Below are 22,217 nucleotides of genomic sequence, written 5' to 3'. Positions count from 1 at the left end.
GGTTCTGTTCACAACTTTGCCACTGAATTCCCCTGTGACCTTGATCGTGTCTCTTACCTCTCTGGAAAAACATGTCTTTGAATAGTGTTAGGTGTTAGACCATTACCATTTGAAATCAGAACTATTTTTTAAAATTTTTTCAGTTGGTGTCTAATTTGGTTGGGCTCTGGTCACATTTGAAGGGACTGCAACATAAGCGAGTAGGGAAACAGAACATAAGTTCTCATAGTAGCCCAAAGGCAAATGGCAAGTTGCCTGCAGGCCCTTGTGGGAAGCCTTTATCTTCTCAGAAGCCATGTCCTTAGTGCCAGGATGCGGGGCAAAGGCTCAGCTGGCCAGACATGGCAGCTTCCAGGCCTGTGGTGGAGTTTCACAATGAGTAACACCAGGCACCTGCATGTGTAGCTCACTACATGAATTTTAAGCAGGTCCATACCATGGCACAGCTGAAGATGTAGAGGCCAGAAATGTGCTTGGTTTATAACCCGTTAAATATAGAATCATAGAGTCATAGAATTGCCGAGGTTGGAAGGAACCTTTAAGGTCATCTAGTCCAACCATCAACCTAACTCCTGATAAAAACCATCACTAAACCATGTCACAAGCACTACTCTACCCGTCTTTTAAATACCTCCAGGGATGGTGCCTCAGCCACTTCCCTGGGCAGCCCATTCCAATGTTTAATAACCCTTTCAGGGTAAAAATCTTTCCTAATATCCAGTCTGAACCTCCCCTGGCACAACTTGAGGCCATTTCCTCTTGTCCCATCGCCTGTGACTTGGGAGAAGAGACCGACCCCCCCTGGCTACACCCTCCTTTCAGAGAGTTGTAGAGAGCAATAAAAAGAGGTATCTTTCTGCTTACCAGTGGCAGCTCTCATCTGACTTCAGAAACTTTTGGGTTTTTTTACTTACATTTATTTTGAAAAAATCTGTCCTCTTTCCCTGTGAAACCCACCTAAGCTTTTCTTTTTTTCTACAGAGTAACCTCTTGGCTTCTGGAGCCAATGATTCTGAAATTTTCATCTGGGACTTGAATAACTTCAGCGTGCCTATGACTCCAGGGGCTAAATCACAGGTAAACGAGTTTTCCTCTGGATAACACCCCTGCAGTTTTATATCTCAGGAGGCAAAGCCCCGTGAATTCGTGGAATCATCCTGGTCTAGTCAGTCTATGAAGGTGGGGGGAATGATCTTGACGTCCATCAGGAGAAAGATGAATCAGAACTTACTGATCATCTTCCTTCTGGGGAGGTGGAAAGAGTGTTATCAGGGGAGGGGAGGTGGGCTGGCAAGCTCTGGAAGGATGCACTTTGCATGGATGGATAAGCTCTTTGTGGATTTGAATCCAGTAACTGACCAGCTTATCTTGTGATCCAGCTGGGGCATGTGTCGTGGATTAAAAAGGCTTATTGGACCTTCTCTGAGGAATGACTTTTCTTCAGGCTTCAGCTGAAGCTTTTCATATCTCATGAAAGTAATATCCCTAGCAGAGCCAGTGAGCCATTTAATGCATCTTGGCTATTACTCACGGATAATGTTTCCTGGGTTTGAAGAGGAAGAAGCTTTTGATGCCAATAATGTTATTCAGGGCAATCAACTCCTGAAAGTGAAAAAATCATAGTAAACTTGCCTAAAAGCAGGCCAAGTTTTTCCTCCAATAAGCCTGCCATTTGTCTCCTTGCCTATCTCCTGCATTGCAGTAGATACTGTAATGCCAATTAGCCTTGAAAGCTTCATCATTTTCCATCCCACTGCACTCCTGAGATGTTGCACAAGGTCATCTTTCCATATAAGTTCATCCCAGAAGTCAGGGTAGAAGCCTCGATGTTCTCTCAGCTGCAGTTCTCTCTGCGCTGATTTATGACACATTTGGCCAATGCAGAATCCAATTCCGCTCCCAAAATGCAAATGTGCTTTTCATAGCATAGCATAGACTCATAGAATGGTTTGGGTTGGAAGGGACCTTAAAGATCATGGAATTCAAACCCCCCTGCCCTGGGCAGGGACACTTCCCGCCAGACCAGGGTGCTCAGAGCCCCCTCCAGCCTGGTCTTGAACACCTCCAGGGATGGGGCAGCCACAGCTTCTCTGGGAAACCTGTTCCCATGTCGCACCACCCACACAGCAAAGAATTTCTTCCTAAGATCTAATCTAAATCTCCCCCTTTTCAGTTTAAAACTGTTCCCCCTCATCCTGTGGCTCCCCTCCCTGATCCAGAGTCCCTCCCCGTCTCTCCTGTAGCCCCTTTAGGGACTGGAAGGGGCTCTAAGGTCTCCCTGGAGCCTTCTCTTCTCCAGGCTGAACAACCCCAACTCTCCCGGCCTGTCCTCACAGCAGAGGTGCTCCAGCCCTCTGAGCATCATTTCATCATTTTTCAGGTGATAATACCCCATTACCATTTTCCAGGTGATTCCTAGAAAAATTCCCCACAGAAATTTGACTGTCCACTGTATGTAAAGGACTTTCCATGCTCTGCAGTCTTTCTGGTCAGTGCTGCTATTTCCAGGTAGTTGATCAATGATTGAAGAGAGGCATCTCTATATCCTCAAATCCCTTAGTTAAGCTACTGACGGAATCGCGTGGTTAGTGTTCCCTCAAGGTGGGAACGATGGAAATGTGGCTTTTCCTATCTTGGCAGCCTCATGAAGACATCAGTGCGGTCTCCTGGAATCGGCAGGTGCAGCACATCCTCTCCTCCGCTCACCCCAGCGGCAAGGCTGTGGTTTGGGACCTCAGGAAGAACGAGCCCATCATCAAAGTCAGCGACCACAGCAACAGAGTGAGTGGAGAGGAAAGACTCTGATTCGGACTAGCTCACGACATGCCACGTGGGACTGCAAAGCAGTGGCACAGGCTCTTGGGATCAAGTTTTAGTTTATTATGGGAGCTGTTGGGGCTGGTTCTCTTGAAGCTGTAGCATCAAAACACCTCTCTCTTTTTTTCCCCTAAGGAAATGGAGGCTTGTTCCTAAAAGTAGGACACCCTTGCGTTCAGTTTCTATGTTCACAGCTCATTTATGAGAATCCTCCTGCATTTTAATCCCAGCCATCTTCCTGGATCAACTTTGAACTAGTCCTTCGACTTCTGTATGGTTAGTGAGTTTTTTTGCTGTGTAGGGGAAGGTAGAAATACTTGTTTCCCACAGCAAAACATTGCCAGACTTGCTTTATGTCAAAAATTCCAGGCGAGTTAAGCGCAGAATGTTGTGGCGCTGGGCCATTTGTGCTGTTGCCAGCTTGCTTTGCTGAATTTTTCGCTATTTTTGTCCCTAGATGCATTGCTCAGGAATGGCCTGGCATCCAGAAGTTGCAACCCAGCTAGTCCTTTCCTCCGAGGATGACCGCTTGCCAGTGATCCAAATATGGGACTTACGTTTCGCTACCTCTCCTTTGAGCCAGCTGGAAGGGCACACGAGGTGAGGGCCTGCTCTTTGTGTTGCCTTTTCAAGCATCTCCATCTTTAAAAGGCCCACATCTGGGAGACTGGACTTAGCAAAAAAAATCATAGTTCTCCTAGGCCTGTTTTGTTTCACAGATGAATCTGGTTGAGGGTAGAGATGAGAACTAGCATTTCTGCTGCTTTCTTGGTGACAGGGTAGAAAATATGACTGATTTTTTTGGGTTTTTTTTTCTGATCTATTTTAGGGGAGTTCTTTCTGTCTCCTGGTGCCAGGCTGACCCTGAACTGCTGTTGAGTAGCGCCAAAGACAACAGGATCTTGTGTTGGAACCCAAGCACGGGGGAGGTACATAACCACAGCTATAAGTACACATGCTCTGCTTTATATAGAATTTTGTGCCGGCGTATGTGTCCCTTCTCTGTATCCTTGGGGAGTGCCAATGGGATTTCCTTCAGCATGTCTTCTGCACTCCTCCTTTCTGGAGTGAATGAGAGCGTTGTCCATAACCAGACTGAAAACAACAGAGACAGAGATTTTTTTTCTCTGATACGTCCACGTCTAGAGATCATAGAGGGAAGAAAGCTTTAACTAAGAGTTTCAGCTAATTAGGATTATTCCTGCTATGTTCACATATTTAGTGTTCTCAGTGTCCATTTCTTTCTTCTTCCTTCTCCTGGGGTAGGAAATTTTTAGGGGCGAAACTTGACAGAGAACGAGGAACATTTGTTAAGGTCGTTAAGAGGGGAATAATGTGATTAAATATGTGTGTAACCTTTATTCATAGTACAGTGGTTTCACATGTGTGTGCTTATCTAGTCATTTATCTCAAAATTCCCATCTTTGATATATTTTGGTATCATGTGAATTAAAATACACATTTTAGACTGTAGAAAATAGACTACAGTCATAGACTGTACAAAACCAATTTTTCTACACACCTACTTGTTCAATGCTGAATTTCTGGATAAAACTGAATTTTGAACTTTGAACAACTTTAATGCAGCTGATCTTGATGATAGCATGGGGAAAGTACTCTAACGATACTGAACAAAGTCCAGTACCTGGGAGCCCCAGGCTGGATTCATTTCATGGGACAATTTCACTTGCCTGACCAACTTGGCCTTGGAAATATGGAAAAAAAAATTAATCCATTTTCATAAAATGCCTGAAATGCTGCTATTGTGGGTTCATGGGATTTGATGCTCGCTCTGTACAGATGCCTAGTGGTTAGAAGAGAATTAGGCTTTGAAACATTCCTGAAGTCTAATTTTTACTAAGGTCTTTTCCCTGTGTTTTAGCAGAAAAAAAAAATAAAGAAACAATTTTAGTGCAGCTGGCTCATCTTTGTGCATGATGCTGTAGATTTGCAGAGTCTTTTTTTTTTTCACGTAAAAATTTAAAAATGTTAGAAAAATTGGGAAAGTTTTCAATAGTAAGGACAGTGCAGTTATACAGAATGGCTGATCTGGTGAGTTTGGGGCAAGGCTTGGTTTCTTTGGTTTTGGGGGATGTTTAGGGGTTTTTTTTTGGTCATTTGTGTTGGCTTTTTTGGTTTGGTTTAGGTTTTGCTTTTTTTTTTTTTTTTTTTTTTTTTTTTTTTTAAATTTAGCAATCCAGTTTTTAGTATAAATAAACACAAGGTTTTATACCTGGGAAGAGAAAACGCCCGTCGTGTTCCCACAGAGGAGGAAGCTGTGATTCTCTGTGCTTTGTGCCTGTCAGGCAGAAAGGAAATCTCTTCCTTTTACAAACTGGAGGGTCAAAGTCAAGGTTGTGTTTAGTGAGTTGCCCAACATCAGGCAGGAAGTCTGTGACTGGGCCATGAGCTGAACTTTGGATTTCTGAGTGCTGGACCAGAAACTTGTTGGCTGCGATATCCTTCATAGTTCATCTGCAGCAATTACAGTCCTCTTTTGTTGTTCTGCTTTTTCCTGTAGGCTTTTATTTTCCTCGTCAAATTTGTTATTCCAGACTATCCTTTCTGGTTACGTGTTCTTGCTCATGACACCTTGCCTTTTGGTTTTGTGGCGTTGTTTTGTGGTGTGTTTCCCCCTTGGTTAACTGCAGGTGTGACAGCACTGACTTGTTACTTTTGCATTTTGTTCTAAAATCAGAATCCTGTGGTACAACAGCTTTCTGCTGTTTGGGCTCAATGCGCAATAGCAGAGGGCTTCTACCTCCCTATTCCACTCTGGTGAGAACCCACCTGGAGCACTGTGTCCGGCTTTTTGGAGTCCTCAGCACAGGAAGGACATAGACCTGTTGGAACGGGTCCAGAGGAGGGCCACAAAGATGCTCAGAGGGCTGGAGCACCTCTGCTGTGAGGACAGGCTGAGAGAGTTGGGGTTGTCTAGCCTGGAGAAGAGAAGGCTTCAGGGAGACCTTAGAGGCCCTTCCAGTCCCTAAAGGGGCTACAGGAGAGATGGGGAGGGACTCTTGATCAGGGAGGGGAGCCATAGGATGAGGGGTAATGGTTTTAAACTGAAAGAGGGGAGATTTAGATTAGATACTGGGGAGAAATTCTTTGCTGTGAGGGTGGTGCGACATGGGAACAGGTTTCCCAGAGAAGCTGTGGCTGCCCCATCCCTGGAGGGGTTCAAGGCCAGGCTGGATGGGCCTTTGAGCAACCTGGTCTGGTGGGAGGTGTCCCTGCCCATGGCAGGGGGGTTGGAACTCGATGATCTTTGAGGTCCCTTCCAACCCAAACCATTCTATGATTCTGTAACTCGCTTGCAATGTGTCCTTCAAGAAGCAAAAGTAAGAGACTTGTGTACAATGGTGATAGGTAAATAAAGTGTGACACACTTGCTATGGGCAAGTAATTTGGGGAGAGCGAGGAACTATTCACGTCCTGCTTCTGCCTTCTCTCTTTCTGTGATAGGTCGTTTACGAGTTGCCCATCCGGAGCCAGTGGTGCTTTGATGTCCAGTGGTGTCCGAGGAATCCTTCAGTCTTCTCTGCTGCCACTTTCGATGGGTGGATCAACGTTTATTCTGTGATGGGGGGGAACTTAGAAGCTCAGCAGAAGACACAGGCCGACAAGGTAAAGTCCTGGGAACATGTTACAGCTCGACAGATTGGCAATTACTCACCTGACTTCTGAGAGCATTAGAACACATGTGTAACAGGGTGATTTTTAAGTGATGCAGTCTGTCCCACCCCCCCAGGGTGTTTAGCTGGATGGTGTGGGAACCAGAAGCTACCTGTGTGGGGACTTAATAGCCACCAAGTCCCAGAGGGACTACATTGCCTCTTGACAAAAGTGTCTTAGTATTTCTTGTTAAAAGTCATTAAAATGTGTGAAGAGAACCAACATCGAGTGCAGTTTTGGTGATACATGTATTTTAGGTTAGTACTACTAGACTACAAATAAAGTAGCACACCTGTTAGAGCAACAAGCTTGTCTGGTCATTAAGTTAAAATGAAATACATTGATATTGATTAATGCAACATGTTATTCTTCATTAGTTCAGAAAATAATTTTAAAGTGTTGCTTATAAGCCACTATTAGCAATTTTCCTCAAGTCAGTTGACTATAACTTGGCACATGTTTATGTTTTGATACTGAAACCCATTACTTGGCCAATGAATAGATGGGCAAACTCTGAACAGATTAAATGGCAGTAGTGTCTAAAATTCTAGTTTTAATATGGTGTCTAGTCTTTTAATTCCCTCCCTCTCTCCCAGCCTTACAATACAGGTTTTAAGAGAATACATATGAGCTGGCTTAAGTGTTATTTATATAGTCATTTACAGCTGACTGAGTTCAGTTTCATAGGATTTGCAAGAGAAAGAAAATAACTTTATCGAGCAACAGCTGTAGGAGATTAAGGATTTATTTAACCCAGGGAGAATTTTCTTCATGTGCATTCTTCGTGTGCATGCACCACACTTCCACTCTTCAAAACTGGAGAACGGTGGGGTAGAATGACTCCTAGATAAATAGAAGAAGAAGTAAGAACAAAAATAGGAGGAGATAATGACAATGATGGAGGTAGGGAGTTTGTGACCAAGAGGTCTCTTTCCTGTGGATTCCATGGACAGAAACTGTTGAAGACCTGATGGTTGATGTTACTGGTATCCTCGTAGCATGTGTTTATTTTTTTTGAAGGTTTAGGGTGATGGATCTGTTTTCCCCCAGGAAAGACTGGAAAGACAAAACATGTAGGTCTTGCCTGTGATTCTTTATTTGGCAACTTTAGCTTGATGAGCCTCGTGTTGCTTCTTTTCAGGTATGCTGTATTTTGGAGCTCTGCCCTATGGTCCAGTCAAACTTGAACAGGGTTATCTCTAAGCAGACAACACATCTATGCCAACGATGTTAAAAATTAAGAATGCTTGTGAACAGCACTGTGCGTGTGCCCGCACTGACTTCCTAAATGTCAGAAATCCAGATCAGGGGCCGCTTTTGACACACTCTTGTCTAAGCAAGAAAGTCTGGAGAGATTATTTCACCAGCCTTCTCTAAGCTATAAAAACTCGAGACAGCCCTTAAAACTGACCCCTTTGAAAGACTCCAGCGACAGAAAGGGAGTCAGCATTCCTTTGTGAGCACAACAAGGATTAAGTTGTACAACTTTCCACCATATGTTGTCACTGTCTTGCATAAAACGAGTTGTTTTGTAACTCTTGTGTTTATGAGCTGGGTGCTAGGCCAGGCAGTGTTTGTTGGGGAGTTTGCATCTTGCTAAGAGAAAATTACTTGAAAAAACTCTCAAGGTGAAGCTTTCTTGAGAAATAATTTCTGGAACTGTTTGGAAATGCCGTTTCTCTCGCATAGAGGCTTGGTGGTAGTCCAGGAAGAGGTGCTGTCATAGCCTTTTTCTTCATCAGCAGGAAAAGTAACTAATTAGTAAGCAATAGGGTTTTGTGCTTACTCTCTACAGAAAGCAATTGAATTATATCTTACTCGTTTCTCGGTCGGATTCTAGATCTCTTCCTCCTTCAACAACCTGGATCCCTTTGGCACCGGACAGATCCTTCCTCCTCTGCAGGTGCCAGAACAAGTAGCTCAGACCACCTTGATTCCACCATTGAAGAAGCCACCCAAGTGGATTCGCAGACCTGTGGGGGTTTCCTTTGCAGTAAGTGAATGGAGCTTCCTTAGCTTAAAATGCAACAGATGTGGCGTCTTGTGACACAGTCCTTTTCTTTGGCTAGAGAAACCTTTTTATCTCCCTGTTGGTAGTTGTTTTAATGCCTGTTTAAGGTGCGGTGTGATGTCCCATGGAGCGAAGCTCTTTTGCTCAACATTCAGATACATTTCCAACAGGAAAGTCTGTAGCAGAGGAGGGGAGGTTATAAGTAAGAGTTAACAAAGCTAAGGAAGACTCATAAAAGCTGTCCCTGTAGGCTGTGACACGCATTCCCATCCTCCTCTGTCTCTCCTTCCTATCCAGGTATTTAATTTTCTTCACCTCCATGCTTCTAAATCGAAAGGCTGAATTTTCTTTTAGCCTGTGGCTTGATTTGTTCTCTGTCTGTCTAGTGCCTGCCATTCATGTGATAGTTTTTATCACGGCAGCCTGCCTCTCCGTGTCTGAAAAGAACAGGGAGTTCCAAATGGTGCTTTTTCCTCTGTTCCTCTCTGGCATTTGCAGTCGGCGAGGCCTGGTAACTGTGACACTTATGTGCTATTAGCCTTCAGCTGAAGGACTTGTGACGTGAAGTCCCTCGTTGTCCCTACTATCCATACACATTAAACTGTTTGGGTTCCTCGTGACCACACCTGGAACTTGAGTCCACCTTACTGAATGAAGAGTGAAGTGAGTTGCTGTTACTTTGGTTTACAAGAGTGCTTACTGTCTTAATGTCTCCCTCTCTCTTTCTCAGTTTGGAGGAAAACTTATTTCCTTCGGTCTTACCAAAGCTCCTGGACAGCAAATGCAGCAGACTTACCCGCACCAGGTCTTCATCAGTCAAGTCACCACAGAAACTGAATTCCTGCTCCGATCCAGAGAACTGCAGATGGCCTTGCAGTCAGGGAACCTCCTGGATTACTGCCAGGGCAAGATCCAGACAGCCAAGTTGCCATTTGATGAGAACCTTTGGAACTTCTTGAAGGTAGGATGGCTGTGGTGAAACACAGAGGTCAGTTCTTTTATGGTCCTGGGGTGGAATGTGTTCATTATGGTCCTCCGTAGCCCTTCATATTCCTGTTCTTTAAGATATAAATTGGAACTGAATGGGCCAGTTAGTTATTTGCCTGAAGAAGAGGTTTTGCAGTTGAGGTCTTGGAGGTTGACTCATTTTTCAGTAGGGATGGCCTTTTCAGCGGACTCATTTGGACTTCCTATCAAGGAATTTCTCATCTCAACCCACTGCCAAGCTACCTGTGGAGCTCTACTGTTACTATTTCTCAAAGCAAAGTCCGAATGCGCGATGAGATTCCCCAGTAAAGTGGTGGTATGAGGACTGACTGCAGCACTACATGGGAAGGTGGTTTTGTTGACAGTTTGGTAGTATGAAGGAGTTGGGTAATGAGGAGTGGCCACCTTTCTGAAGGGCCAGGCTTAGCCTTGGTGGTGTTTCACAGATACTCACAGGCAGACTCTTTGTGTTTGGGATCTTGTTTGTATTATTAGAAAGTCCAGTGACAGGACAAGGGGCAACAGGCACAAACTCGAATATAGGAAGTTCCACCTAAACATGAGGAGGAACTTCTTTCCTTTGAGGGTGGCAGAGCCCTGGAACAGGCTGCCCGAAGTGGTGGTGCAGTCTCCGTCTCTAGAGACGTTCAAAACCCACCTGGACACGTTCCTGTGCAACCTGCTCCGGGTGACCCTGCTCTGGCAGGGGGTTGGAGTGGATGATCTCCAGAGGTCCCTTCCAACCCCATGTCATTCTGTGATTGGATTTGCATGGGGAATCATCTCTCTTGAACAGGATGCCCAGGTCTTGTCTAGGTGATGACAGGTCTCCATTGCAAGAGTCATTGCAGCAGTGTCTTCCGCTGCGTTGGATGAGTTATGCCAAACTGTCCTTCTAGTGAGTTTTCATAATCCAGCTGGCCCATGGTCCTGTGAGACCACTCCAGTGCATACAAGATCTGTTACTATTGATTATCTTGAACTACAAACCAAGCTTCTGTACAAAAGACAGTCCTGCACAACCACTTCTGCATCTGCAAGAGCAGTTTCTAATGACTGTTTACAAGTATCTTATCCACGTACAGTTTGATCAGTTCTGTCATAAGAACAGCCTGGGACTTCCTGAGACAGACAGATCCTCCTCGCAGAACGTTAATCATGATTAAAGCATACAAATAGCATCTGTCAATTAGGCAGTGTGGGAACCTCTGGGACTGTCTGAAATCCCCACCCAGGGAGTTTCTGTAGCAATTAGTTAACTAATTTTTGCGAAGCCAGCTAGGAGTTCAGGCAAACACCTCGTCTCCGTTTTGTCCGGACTCAAATCAGTTCATCTCTCTATGCAGAGATTAACTTGGCAATTCATAGACCATCCAGGAAATTAATGACCGAGTACACCAAGTATGTGTAGTCATAGCCCTGATACGCAGTTGTACCTCAGCTGTAACTATGTGACAGACTTGAATTTCACCCTTTTATCATGACTTTTATCACGACTTTAATCATGACTTAAATTCCATAGATTTTCCCACAGTAGTCACTAGGTGGAATTGTCATAGTTGAGCTCCTTATCTATAAACTGAGCTCTGAACTAAGCTTTGCAGAACCAGCCAACCGTTGGCAGAGTGTAGATGTCTAGGATTTTACATGTTTTCTTGTCTTTTTCAATATCCTTTGGGACTCAGGTGAATCTGGAGCAGGAGTCCAGGACTAAACTCCTCAAGCTGCTGGGCTACAATAAAGAGGATCTGCAAAAGAAGGTAAGGGGTCTTTCCGATAGACAGAAACCTTTACAGGACTAAAGCTCCTGTGGGAGAGTTGTAGGGTCCCTGCTGGAAACGAGTGAGTGATCTCACAGCACACAAAAGACCAAACTATGACATTTCAGCGAAGAGGCACCTCAAGTATCCCCCATTAAAAAGCAAATGCGGGCATTTTTTAAGGGTATAACTGTAGCTGTACTGCATGAAACCCAAAAGCTGGGTCTTGAGCCCAGTTATCTCGTTTCCAGTTGTTGGTGCTCTGGGAAGCGTATAACAACAGTGCAGTTGTGAGAGCTTCTTCCTAGCATCCAGCTCTCTGCATCTCAGGGGATTCCTCAGCCAGGAAGAAGGTAACAGATGAAGACAGTCTGGCCATAGCAGTGATGGAGCTGCAGGGGAGGAAACTCTTGCAGCAGCATGGACAATCCTCTGAGAAGGATAAATAACCTCTGATAGGCAGCCAACCAGGAATAGGGAGAGGTGTGGAACTTTTCCAAACAGGTGAAAGAGCTGGGGGAATTGTGTCTGGGGTTTGCCAGTCATTTGGTGGCTTGTAACTTTGAGAGAGGCTTCACTCTGAATGTCTGTTACTTTCCTAGATTGCTTCATGTCTGAGTAATGGAATACCAGATACACAGCCCCTTCCCGAGGCAGATGAGACAAATGCTGCGCAGACAGATCAGGTATGTCCTGAACATCCTGCCAATCTGGGAGAGCGGGGAGTGAACGGGAAGGTTTCATTCAGACCACAAGTCGTTGGGCTCAATGCAGGCATCGCAGAGGGCAGTTCACAGGCCTGTCAGACCCTGGCAGGGTCAGACTAAACGATCATACTGGTCCTTTCTGGCTTTAAAACAAATCAGCGAGTGACGAAGACGGACTCCTGGCTGTTAACACTGCGAGAAGGCTTGCTTCACCAGCGCTGATTTCTTCAGCAGTAGAATTAGCCTCACCCCAGCTTAACTTCATGCTACAGTTCTGGATTTGCTCTGTGAAGCTTCTGCTGTGGTATTTCTTTTGCATTTCTTTCCCTTTCACTTCTATCCTTTGAAATGTATTCTCACGTAATTTGGGGATGTCCCTCTTCGGATGCCTCCCAAGGACTGGTTCACCACGTGCTGTAAATTTTGCTCCTCTAAGGTATCTAAAACTGCTACACTCAAATTACTAATCTTCTTCACAAACCTTAAACACTCGCTGAGATATTCTAGGGATAGAAATTATGTCCTGCATTTCAGTAGAGCACTGAGAATGGCTGTGATCCCACCTGTTAATTCCAGATATCGCTTGTTGGGCTTGTCTCTGTTCCATCCATAATTGTTCAGCTTTGCTCAAGGGCTGGCAGTTGAGTTGATGAGTGCTGGCCACCGACGCTCTGGGCATTGCATGATGGATTTCCAAGTTGAAATCAGATTTATATAAGCATGCTCAACCCGATGGAGAGGAGCCCCATCCCACACTCTAGTCCATTAAACCGTTTTGAGCAGGATCTGTGTGTTCAATGAATTAATTGACTTCTTGCACTCTTTGCACAGCTTTTGGTAAATTCCAGTGATGATGTAGCTGCTGTTTCCTCCTCTTCAGCCTTTTTCGACAACCTCGTCCCACAGAACATGAGCACGTTGGAGATTCCTGTCACAGAAGGTATGTTGCATGAAATATGTTTCTGCCCTCTTAGGAGGAGAGAGAAGGGAAAAACAGAAAATCAGAGAGACTGGGAAGAATCTGGTCCACTCCAGCAGATAGATACTTCTAAAAGACGTGACCTCTTCCAGTGTCACACAGCATTTCTCAGCATCGTGCAAAGAAATACTCTTTGCAGATAAGACACCTGTTAAAAATATAGATGCGTTTTCTAGATGATGGAAGACTTCATGTCAAGTCAGAGGATTTTTTTAAAGTGCAAAACCTGATTTGACTTTCTAAATCTTCTTTTAGGTGGGCTTCCGTGGTTTTTTTTACTGCCTAGTTTTTAAAACGAGCAGGCTCCGTGCACCTGGGTGATGCCCCTGTGTGTTGACTCTGCTTCTCACCTCTGTAGATACGGATGGACTCATCAGCCAAGCCCTGTTGTTGGGGAATTTTGAGAGCGCGGTGGAGCTGTGCATGCGGGCAGAGCGCTTTGCCGATGCCATCATCTTAGCTATAGCTGGTGGGGAGAACCTCCTGAAGGAGACCCAGAAGCGCTACTTTGCCAAGCGTAAGACAAAGCTCTCCCTGGTAAGTGACAGTTTTGCGTACCCTCTGAGGAGGGGAAGGTGTGCAATATCTTGGCAGGTGTTTGTCTGAATGTGTGTGGAAATACTTCGGCAGGAAGTAGAGTGTTAGCAGAGTCTGTGCATCTCCTCTTGGCTAGACGTTTACTCTCATTTCTTGGTATTTTTATGACAACTTTGTATTGCCCACCTAGGATGCCTGTGTTTTCTATTCCTTTCTTTTAATCTTCTGCTTCAGCTCCCGATGCTTGTAACCTTTGATGCGTATTACCCTTTTACAGCTCAGCTCAGAAGGTCTTACCTTATTAATTAACAAATGAGGAAGTGTAACAGGGGTTGGGGTATCAACACTATATTCCCACTATATTAGCTGCTCTGAAGCAGGGTATGTGTTAGATCTTTAGTCTTGCCTAGTGTGGCTGTTCCCATATTCTTTTAAGTGCTTTGTTGGGCTTTTTTACTTTCTTTAGTGGAGTTTAGTTCCAATTACTGTTAATATTGGGATGCTGAGATTAAGGGACCTCGATGTACAGTGAGGTAATTGCTGCAGAGGGGGAAGTGTGCCTGAAAGTGAGCTCTCCCTATGGGTGCCCTTGCTTAAACACTCGGCTTATTTTTGTCTTCAGTGACCGACAGGCCTTCTCCTTCCCTTACAGCTGCTTTCCTCCATCGTGCAGCAGAACTGGCAAGACATTGTTTGTACGTGTGATCTACAGAGTTGGAAGGAGGCGCTGGCCATCTTGTTAACATACTCCAAGCACGAGGACTACACTCAGCTCTGTGGTATGCAGCCTACTACGTTCTGATACGTATGATTTGAGGGTAGATTTAGACTGGATATAAGGAAGAATTTTTTTACAATGAGGGTGATGAAACAGTGGAACAGGTTGCCCAGAGAGGTGGTAGATGCCCCATCCATGGAAACATTCAAGGTCAGGTTGGACGGGTGTCTGAGCAACCTGATCTAGTTGAAGACATCCCTGCTCATTGCAGGGACTTTTAAAGGTCCTTTTCAACTCAAACTATTCTATGATTGATATAGTTTCCCTTGGGGGAGGGCAACTTACAGACAGAAGTGGATGCTGTTGAGGAAGCAAAGCACTCCTTACTTGTTACAGCTAGCTGGAACTTAATTAATAAGTGTGATCTGTTGAGTTAGGAGAATGATACGTGCACACGCATCATGTAAAGTTATATATGCTGATATTTCCTGTGACCTCTATCAATAGCATAGAAAAAAACAGGATAGACACTAGACTTACACACTAAGAAGGGGATATTTATTATTTTACTCTGGGGAGAAAGGAATTTCCTTGGTAGTAAAAGGTCAGGTGGCTTCAGTCCATCTGAAAGAGTTTTACCATTTTGGCACATTCCCCTCCCTTTTAAGCTCAGAAACGGGGGTTAATGAATGTTTGATGGCTTCAGTAGTTTCCTCAGTCCTGTTAATAGTCCAGCGTGATTGTTATGAGAGTCAGAGTTAGCCAACAATCTAGTGACTGAATCTGCTGAAGTTACTCACATTCCTTAGCTGGGAACTAGTTCCTGGCTGATGGGAACAGCTACATGCTGTTGGAGAAATGTCAGCACTTTATACAAGTAAGGTGACACAACTTGAAATGCAAGAAAACATGACATCTTTCACAGACCACGTTGTAAGGGTGGAAAGTGGCAGTGGCAGCGGTGATAGTGAGACAGCTCCACCTCACCTTTATCTCCAAGCATTTGCTAAACATTGACAACTACCAGATTAATAGCTGCTCCTCATACTGGACACTACTGTTGCCTGGAGATTCCCACACCTCTTTGGGGAACAAAAGCGTGTTGGATGTTTATAATCTGTCACTTTTAAGGGGTTTTCTTTCTTTTATATGCCTGGGCAGACATAAAAAAAATTGTCAGGTATATATAAAAATTACTTCTTTTTTTCAACCAAGTTGGCTTTGGGATTCCTTAATGATGCCCATTTCTCTGTGTTATCCAAGAATTAGGTGCAGATCCAAAGCTGTCAACACCTTTTCATGCCAAGCCAGAGTAGGATTGCTAAGAGATGAGCACTGGGGTTAATGAGCTCCTCAAAATGAGTGTGTTAAATGTTGGCTGTATTTCTTCTTCTCTAGACATGCTGGGTGCCCGCCTGGAGTCGGAGGGAGATGCAGCCCTGTCCGATGATGCCTGCCTCTGCTATATCTCATCAGGCAACGTGGAGAGGTTGGTGGAGTGCTGGGTGAAAAACCACGAGACCTCGTCGCCCCTTGCCCTGCAGGTACATATGCTATAATGTTGGTTTGAACTTCTCTTTAGGCCAGGTTGGTAGCCCTGATCTGTTTGCATTATCCCATCAAACACAGTATCTGGCTTTCAGCAGACAGTGGAGACCTGTTTGTAGTCAGCAAACTGTCTCCTTCTAGCCTAGATTAGGGGCTAAAGGAGACTTGCACTCTTAAATGTTAAGGGTTTGTGTGTTTAGAGAGTACTTATTACATTGCACAGCCATGGACAGGAGTTACAGCCTACCTGCTTGTCGTTGTACACTTATGTCATCTCTGAGCTTCCTTTTAGTCACAGAAGTTTAGGCTTTACCTGTTTTCTTACTGGGAGTTGCCTGGGAGTGGATTTGCTGCTGTGCTTCTCATGTCTAACTGTAATGCTCTGGTTATCTGGCTGTACCTTATAGAGTAAGAATCTTCAGAACCGCCTCTGGCAAAATAAAATGAAGTCTAGACTGTATTATTGCCCCTGCAAGTAGAATGATTTCATATGGAAGCCACAGCTTGCAGGTAAATCAGGGCTTCTAAGTCAGTGTTGTTACCTTCCTGTTACGCTCAAACCAGTCCTGGCTAAGTCGCTAACCCCTGTTGATTTCTCCAGTCTCTAGAATGAACCAGACAGGTCTTCCACTTAGGTATCTGTAGATAGTGCCCTCTACTACAGAGTTCCCTGGTTTTGCAGCCCCACTAATGAGTAACAGCAGCAAAAAGGCATCTTCAGCATTCCTGGTTATGTTTGAAACTGGCTTCCTCCCAGATATCAGTTACCAGCCAAAGATGCATAAATCATTCTACAGATACAAGCATTGCTTTGATTTCTAGGAGTTGAAGGAGCTTTGAATAACTAAAAACCTTCTGGTCTGTTTGTCAGCAGTAGTAGTTTTTCCCTAGTGAATTTCTCCTGGTATAATTTTAATCCTTCCTCTTTCAAGCTGATATCTTAGAACTCCTGGAGTTAGTAACTTCCTAGTAAAAAGATCACAGTTGATTGGAATGTCCTTGTGGCTTCTTATTTTCTTTTTTTCCCTTACCGTAAAAGTAGCAGCATCAGGATTTGCTTCCTGGTTCCTGGTTTTTCTCCACAAAATGACCTAAGGAAATGGTAACCAGTGGTAGGATCTGTCGCAGAGTGGAGTAACTTCTCTTTGTACTGGACCTGATGTCAGTTGAAAGTGGGAAAAGCTGCCTGGTGTTGTCTCAGGGTGAGATGGACCAGCAAAGCAATTCAGATTCCGAAAGGTCTAATTTCTTCCCTCCTCCTGGTTTATTCAGGATCTCATAGAGAAGGTGATGGTGCTGAGCAGGTCCATCGAGATGCTCCGAGGCACAGCAGGACCGGCACCGGGCCCTGTCTTGGCAGAACGAATCACCCAATATGCCAGTCTCCTGGCGTCACAAGGATGCTTGGCAGCTGCCATGAATTACCTGCCCAGTAGCTCTAAAGAGGTGAGTGAGAAACGGGTGGTTGTGGGAAAGAGTAATGTATGGGGGAAAAAATGATACTTTGTACGAGAGAGCGCTTGGGTTTTGACATGCATCAGGACTTAAGGTTTCACCTTAATTATGGTGACTTGAGAGCAGAGGTGTGGGTGGGGTTTTTTTTCTAGGACACAGCTTTTATCTTCATTTGGTTTTTCTTTGTGTTGCATTTGATTCAGGGAAAAGGAAGGGAGCTATAGAACCGTGAAATGGTTCCTGGAGAATGACGCTGGGAAACTGCTTCTATTCCTAAAACTATCTGGTAGAGGAGGGGAACAGGGAGGTCACCTTGTAGTTTGAAACAATCTAGTGCCCAAATGTGGTCAGAGGCTGGGCAGGGGAAAGCCTAAAGATTGGGGGAAGGATCAGTGCAACTTCATTTGCCTGGGAGTGTGGCAGGTGACATCCCAGATTGTCACTAACAGTTATTTTGTTTTTTTCCTGGTGGCTGTTGGGGAATTGGTTAGTTTTAGAGGTTGATGCTCAGTGCTTTGGGTCAGGTTCTGCTTTGAGTGTCTCCCCGGCACCTTCTGTCTGAGGCTCTCAGGGCACTTCTCCTAAAGCCTGGTTTGTTTCAGCTCCTGATCGAACAGCTTCGAGACCGCCTTTTCCATGCTCAAGGAGAGAGTGTGGGTGATCAGCAGCCACCCCCTTTTCCCTACACTCGTGTCAACGTAGGTGTTGTTAAACACGCTTCTTCAGCAGCCAAGGGTGGTTCCACCCCTGAAGGAGCAGCCCACAAAACAGGTCCCAGACACCCAGAGAAGGTAGGTCTTAAACTCGGGTATTCATGGCTTGGGGAGGAAGGGTGCTGGGTTGTGGAAGGCATATGAAGTAACGTGAGATGATGCAGGTTGCAGGCATTGAGGAACCCTCAGTGATGTCCTTCACTGGAGCCAACACAAGCTCCGTGATAATCCAAAAGTAGGTTGTCTGGCATCTTTTCACAAAGCCCTGTCCCACCTGCAGTCACTGGAGGAGTCACTGTTACAAGTGATCCACTGAGATCTCACATACTGAGGAAAAAGCGGGGTATGGTTCACTCTCCTGTGCTCATCTCACCCTCGTATCTCAGTAAAATTAGTGTAGTGTGGCTTAATCTCTCAGTTCTTGCACAAGAAAACTCTTTAGGAAGTTTTGCTTCCACCCTATATTGTTCCTTTGTTATTTCCTCAGGAGTCACTGGCTCCTGAGGACTAATCCTCGTGAGAGCTGGAGAATATCCTGAAGAGTGTGGTGCCCAGCTTGTTGAGCAAGTGATGTGGTGGGAAAGGCCTTTAACCCGGTCCATCCAGGGCACTGAGAGCAGCAGCGTCTTTTCTTGCCTGAGAAGTGACAGGGATAGAAACAGCCTCTCCTTGTATGTGCGTGGACATGACTGTGTCAGCCATTTGCAAGTTCTTTTGGTTTCTTTTTTAATTGCAGCCCAACTATCAGTCATCATTCGCCCCTTCAGCACCTTCTCAGCCTTCAGTGCCTTCCTTCTTCCCACCTCAGCCAGTGCCAGCGATGTCCATGACCCCTCACCACGTTACCCCTCCCCAGGCCAGCACGGGTCCACAAACAAGCGTCTATTCCAGGGGGCCACCGTACCCGCCGTACAACCTGGGCTTGGTTCCAGCAACCATCTCAGGGCCAGGTGAGCATCGTCTGATGATCGTATCTGTTCTCCAGGTTTTCTTAGGCTAAAGCCTTCAGCATGGATAGCTGCTCTACTTTCTTCCTCACAGGCCTGTTGTACTTGCAAAGAGCAACTCAGCTGCCTGAAGGGCTTCTCAGTTTTTCTGGCACGTCTTGTTCTAGCAATTCTTGCTGTGCATTCACTGACATTAAGCTTATATAGGGGTAGAGAAGCCACAGCTAACTTTGTGGCAGAGTTTGACTCATGTAGCCGGGGTTACAGAAACACAAAATGATATGGGGTTGGAAGATCCTGGACCTCTGGAGATCATCTAGTCCAACCCCCTGCCAGAGCAGGGTCACCCAGAGCAGGTCGCACAGGAACATGTCCAGGGGGGTTTGGAATGTGGAATGTCTCCAGAGACAGAGACTCCACCACCTCTCTGGGCAGCCTGTTCCAGGGTTCTGCCACCCTCAAAGGAAAGAAGTTCCTCCTCATGTTTAGATGAAACTTCTTATGTTATGGAGGATACGCCTGGCATGGATATTCTAGGGTATGGCTTGGAGAAGGGCAGACTTACAAGCATGAAGGAGAGCATCAGGAGTAGTTTGCACAGAAACAAGTGATGCTGATGTGCTCTTTTTCTCATTTGTAGCTATGCCACAGCCTCAGCCATTTGGACCAGCGGGAATCAGACCTGTTGGTCCTGCTCCCTTTCCCAGCCAGCCTTCTCTGCCAGGACAGTCCATGCCCATGACATCTCCTGCTGTTCCACCACCCGGACCTTCCCTCTTCACTCCAGCCTCGGTCCCATCATCTCAGCTTCCTGCAGCTTGTCCTCTCCCTGTGGCAAGCCAGTCTCCTCTAGGTTTCTCATCAGCACCTTTCAACTCTCCCATGAACATGGGTTACCCTCAGGGAGGTCCTGGAGCTCCATCTACTAAGCCCCTGCCAGCAGTGAGCATTCCTCCTCCTCCCACAGGTGAGTACTGCGTGTGTGGCTTGTGTCTCCAGGACACTCCTGGATGGGGTTTGCAGTATGTGATGGACATGGACCTTCTGAGGTCTGGTCTGTCCCCATAAAGGCTGGATGTGGTGCTGAGGAACATTGTGCTGAGCCTTGCTGTAGTGGTGAAACACAGCAACGATGACAGTTTCATTCAGCCTGTCCAGCTGCTCTGTCCCCCAGGTTGTGGTTACAAGGTGCTGCATCTCTTCAGGTCCCCAGCACACCCTGAGAAGTCACCCACTCCAGAAGCATCTGCTCTGGGTCATCTGGTGGTGGTTCCCAGGGAATGCGTGGTGGAATCCTTGCTGATCTCGCCCCTGCTTATTGTAACTTAGACAAGAAATGTATTTGAAATGCTGGGAGAGCAGGATCCTGCTTCTCTGTCCATGAGATACCCCTTGCTTAGCTTCAGGATAAAATTCCTGTCTGCTGTGCTCTAGCTCTCCCCCTTTTTTCCTGTTGCCATAAAGTGCCTGCCAGGGAATCGCTTCTGGATTCCCTGTGTGCAGTGATCCGGACCTGGAGCCTTTCCCCTCTGGGTCTGTAGCTTGAATCCAGCCCAGCCTGTGAGTACTGTGGAGTCCTTAATAGCGTGATGAAGAAAAAGAGTGTTGTTGGACCTAGTTCCCAACAGATGGACATTCCTTCTTTCTATTTCCCATAACATCACCACATCTGGAGCTTGTTAATTCTTTATTTGCCAACTCAGGGGATGGGTTTAGCCAGGCTGTGGAGATCCCTAACAACAAGGCTGACAATCCTTAGATTTTTTTTTTTTTGAGCAGAAGCTTCTCCAGGCATATTCTGAGGGTGAAGGAACTGAGGCTTTGAGGTTTGCTTCCACCTGGAATCCTTTGCTGAGCTGTGTTTAACCAAGAATAGCAAATCCCACTGTGTGAAACCTGTGGGGACTACACGTACAAGCTCTAAGATAAGGCTGGACAAATTCCTTCTGAAAAGCTATGAGGGACGTTACTCACTGTGTAAAAGCTGTTGGTGATGATGACTCTCCCACCTTGCCTTGATTTTCAGGTTTCTTCCCTTGGCTAGATCCCCACGTGGATCATGCAGGTAGTACCCAGAGAAGCTTCCAGACCTGTGGGGCAGGCAATGTTGCTGCTTCCAGTGAAATGTGGGGTGTGTGTGCACGTTTTGCTGTGTGTGCATGTGTGCATGCTCATCGCTCTCTGTTGTTTCCTTGCACGCCTGGGGAGCTATATAGCTGGGGTAGGGGACATACTTGTCCTGAGAGGATGTTGGAAGTGAAATGAAAGCACTGATAACTTTTGGGTACAGAAATGCAGGGGATCCAGCTTCTTCCTTCTCTACTTTCTTCCAGTCCTGGAGGAATTAGAGCATTCTCAGTCTCTGTGTCCCTTCAGGCAGTTGCTGGGCCAACAGGGACAGGGAAGCAGCGCCTTTTCCTTTCTTGGTTCTCTAGGCAAGGAACAGGCCTGTGGTTGAAATTCATCTCTTATTTTCTCCCTGTTACACTCCCAGCCTTAAGCACGGCTTTACTTGTGATTTTGCTTTCCCCAGGTGGTTTGGAAGAGGTGGATCCCAGCATGGGAAGTGGTGAAGTAGAGCTTCCCGAGCAGACTTTGGGGAACTGGAAAGCCCTTTTGGCTTTAGTTAGAGGGCAAGGTTGGGCTTGGAATCCCAGTCCATCTCCTGGGGAGAACTCGGACTGTAGAGCTTTTCTGACTGATGCTTTGTACTGGTTTCTCCCCTTGGGATTCACTGATGATGGAGAGAAGGCTACGTTGTCAGTGGGGTGAGGCTCAATATCTTGAGGGCTGTCCCTGCATGGTGACTGCTGTTTGCACCAACGACCATCTCCCCAGGCACAAAACATTATCTAGGGAGTCTCACCTTTATTTAGAAAATCTGAGTACTCGGGAGCCACTTACACCACCAAGTAAACCTTGCTGTGTGGAGTGGGACTTTGGAAAGGGGCTTGTCCCTTCAGCAGAGAAACAAAAGATCCTGATGTTTCCCTGTTGAAAGATCCCTTGGAAGTTCCCTTCTCCTGGCAGCATTTACCCCAGTTTTAACGGCAGCGTAAGGCATGCCCAGGTCAGTGGTGCAAACTGGCTTCCTGGAGAGGACTTTCTTGCCTGCTATTATTGTTCTGGTTTTGCTGGGTGCTTTTCTTTAGCCTGGAAAGGGACTGTATAAGATCACTCAGTCTGGCCAAACTTGCTCACTTTGGAAATTCCCGACCATGATCCGAACAGCCCATGAACACATTTTCACTAGAGCAATGAAGAGAGACCTCCACTTGTAGAAGTCCCATGCTCCTGAGGAGTGTCAGGGACAGCGTGAAGGACAGCAACCTGTCCTGATCTCCTTTCTGGCTGGGATAATCC

General features: G+C 45.8%; 1 protein-coding gene across 1 annotated transcript in view; it reads left to right on the top strand.

Annotated features, from left to right (window-relative positions):
* Positions 1–22,217, top strand: part of SEC31B (SEC31 homolog B, COPII coat complex component) — a 32,393-nt gene that overhangs the window by 2,905 nt on the left and 7,271 nt on the right. Inside the window, exons 4-21 of the mRNA XM_074155045.1 lie at positions 982–1,077; positions 2,641–2,781; positions 3,275–3,417; positions 3,647–3,746; positions 6,283–6,444; positions 8,333–8,485; positions 9,234–9,464; positions 11,176–11,250; positions 11,853–11,936; positions 12,789–12,897; positions 13,295–13,473; positions 14,126–14,252; positions 15,590–15,735; positions 17,012–17,185; positions 17,797–17,985; positions 18,644–18,857; positions 19,495–19,821; positions 20,881–20,919. Coding sequence (XP_074011146.1) covers positions 982–1,077; positions 2,641–2,781; positions 3,275–3,417; positions 3,647–3,746; positions 6,283–6,444; positions 8,333–8,485; positions 9,234–9,464; positions 11,176–11,250; positions 11,853–11,936; positions 12,789–12,897; positions 13,295–13,473; positions 14,126–14,252; positions 15,590–15,735; positions 17,012–17,185; positions 17,797–17,985; positions 18,644–18,857; positions 19,495–19,821; positions 20,881–20,919 — 2,689 coding nt within the window. The remainder of the gene's footprint in view (positions 1–981; positions 1,078–2,640; positions 2,782–3,274; positions 3,418–3,646; positions 3,747–6,282; positions 6,445–8,332; positions 8,486–9,233; positions 9,465–11,175; positions 11,251–11,852; positions 11,937–12,788; positions 12,898–13,294; positions 13,474–14,125; positions 14,253–15,589; positions 15,736–17,011; positions 17,186–17,796; positions 17,986–18,643; positions 18,858–19,494; positions 19,822–20,880; positions 20,920–22,217) is intronic.

This window comes from Numenius arquata, chromosome 10 (assembly GCF_964106895.1).
Source record: "Numenius arquata chromosome 10, bNumArq3.hap1.1, whole genome shotgun sequence".
Taxonomy (NCBI): Eukaryota; Metazoa; Chordata; class Aves; order Charadriiformes; family Scolopacidae; genus Numenius; species Numenius arquata.
Note: the sequence above shows the minus strand (reverse complement) of the source record. Positions and strands in the feature narration are given on the sequence as shown.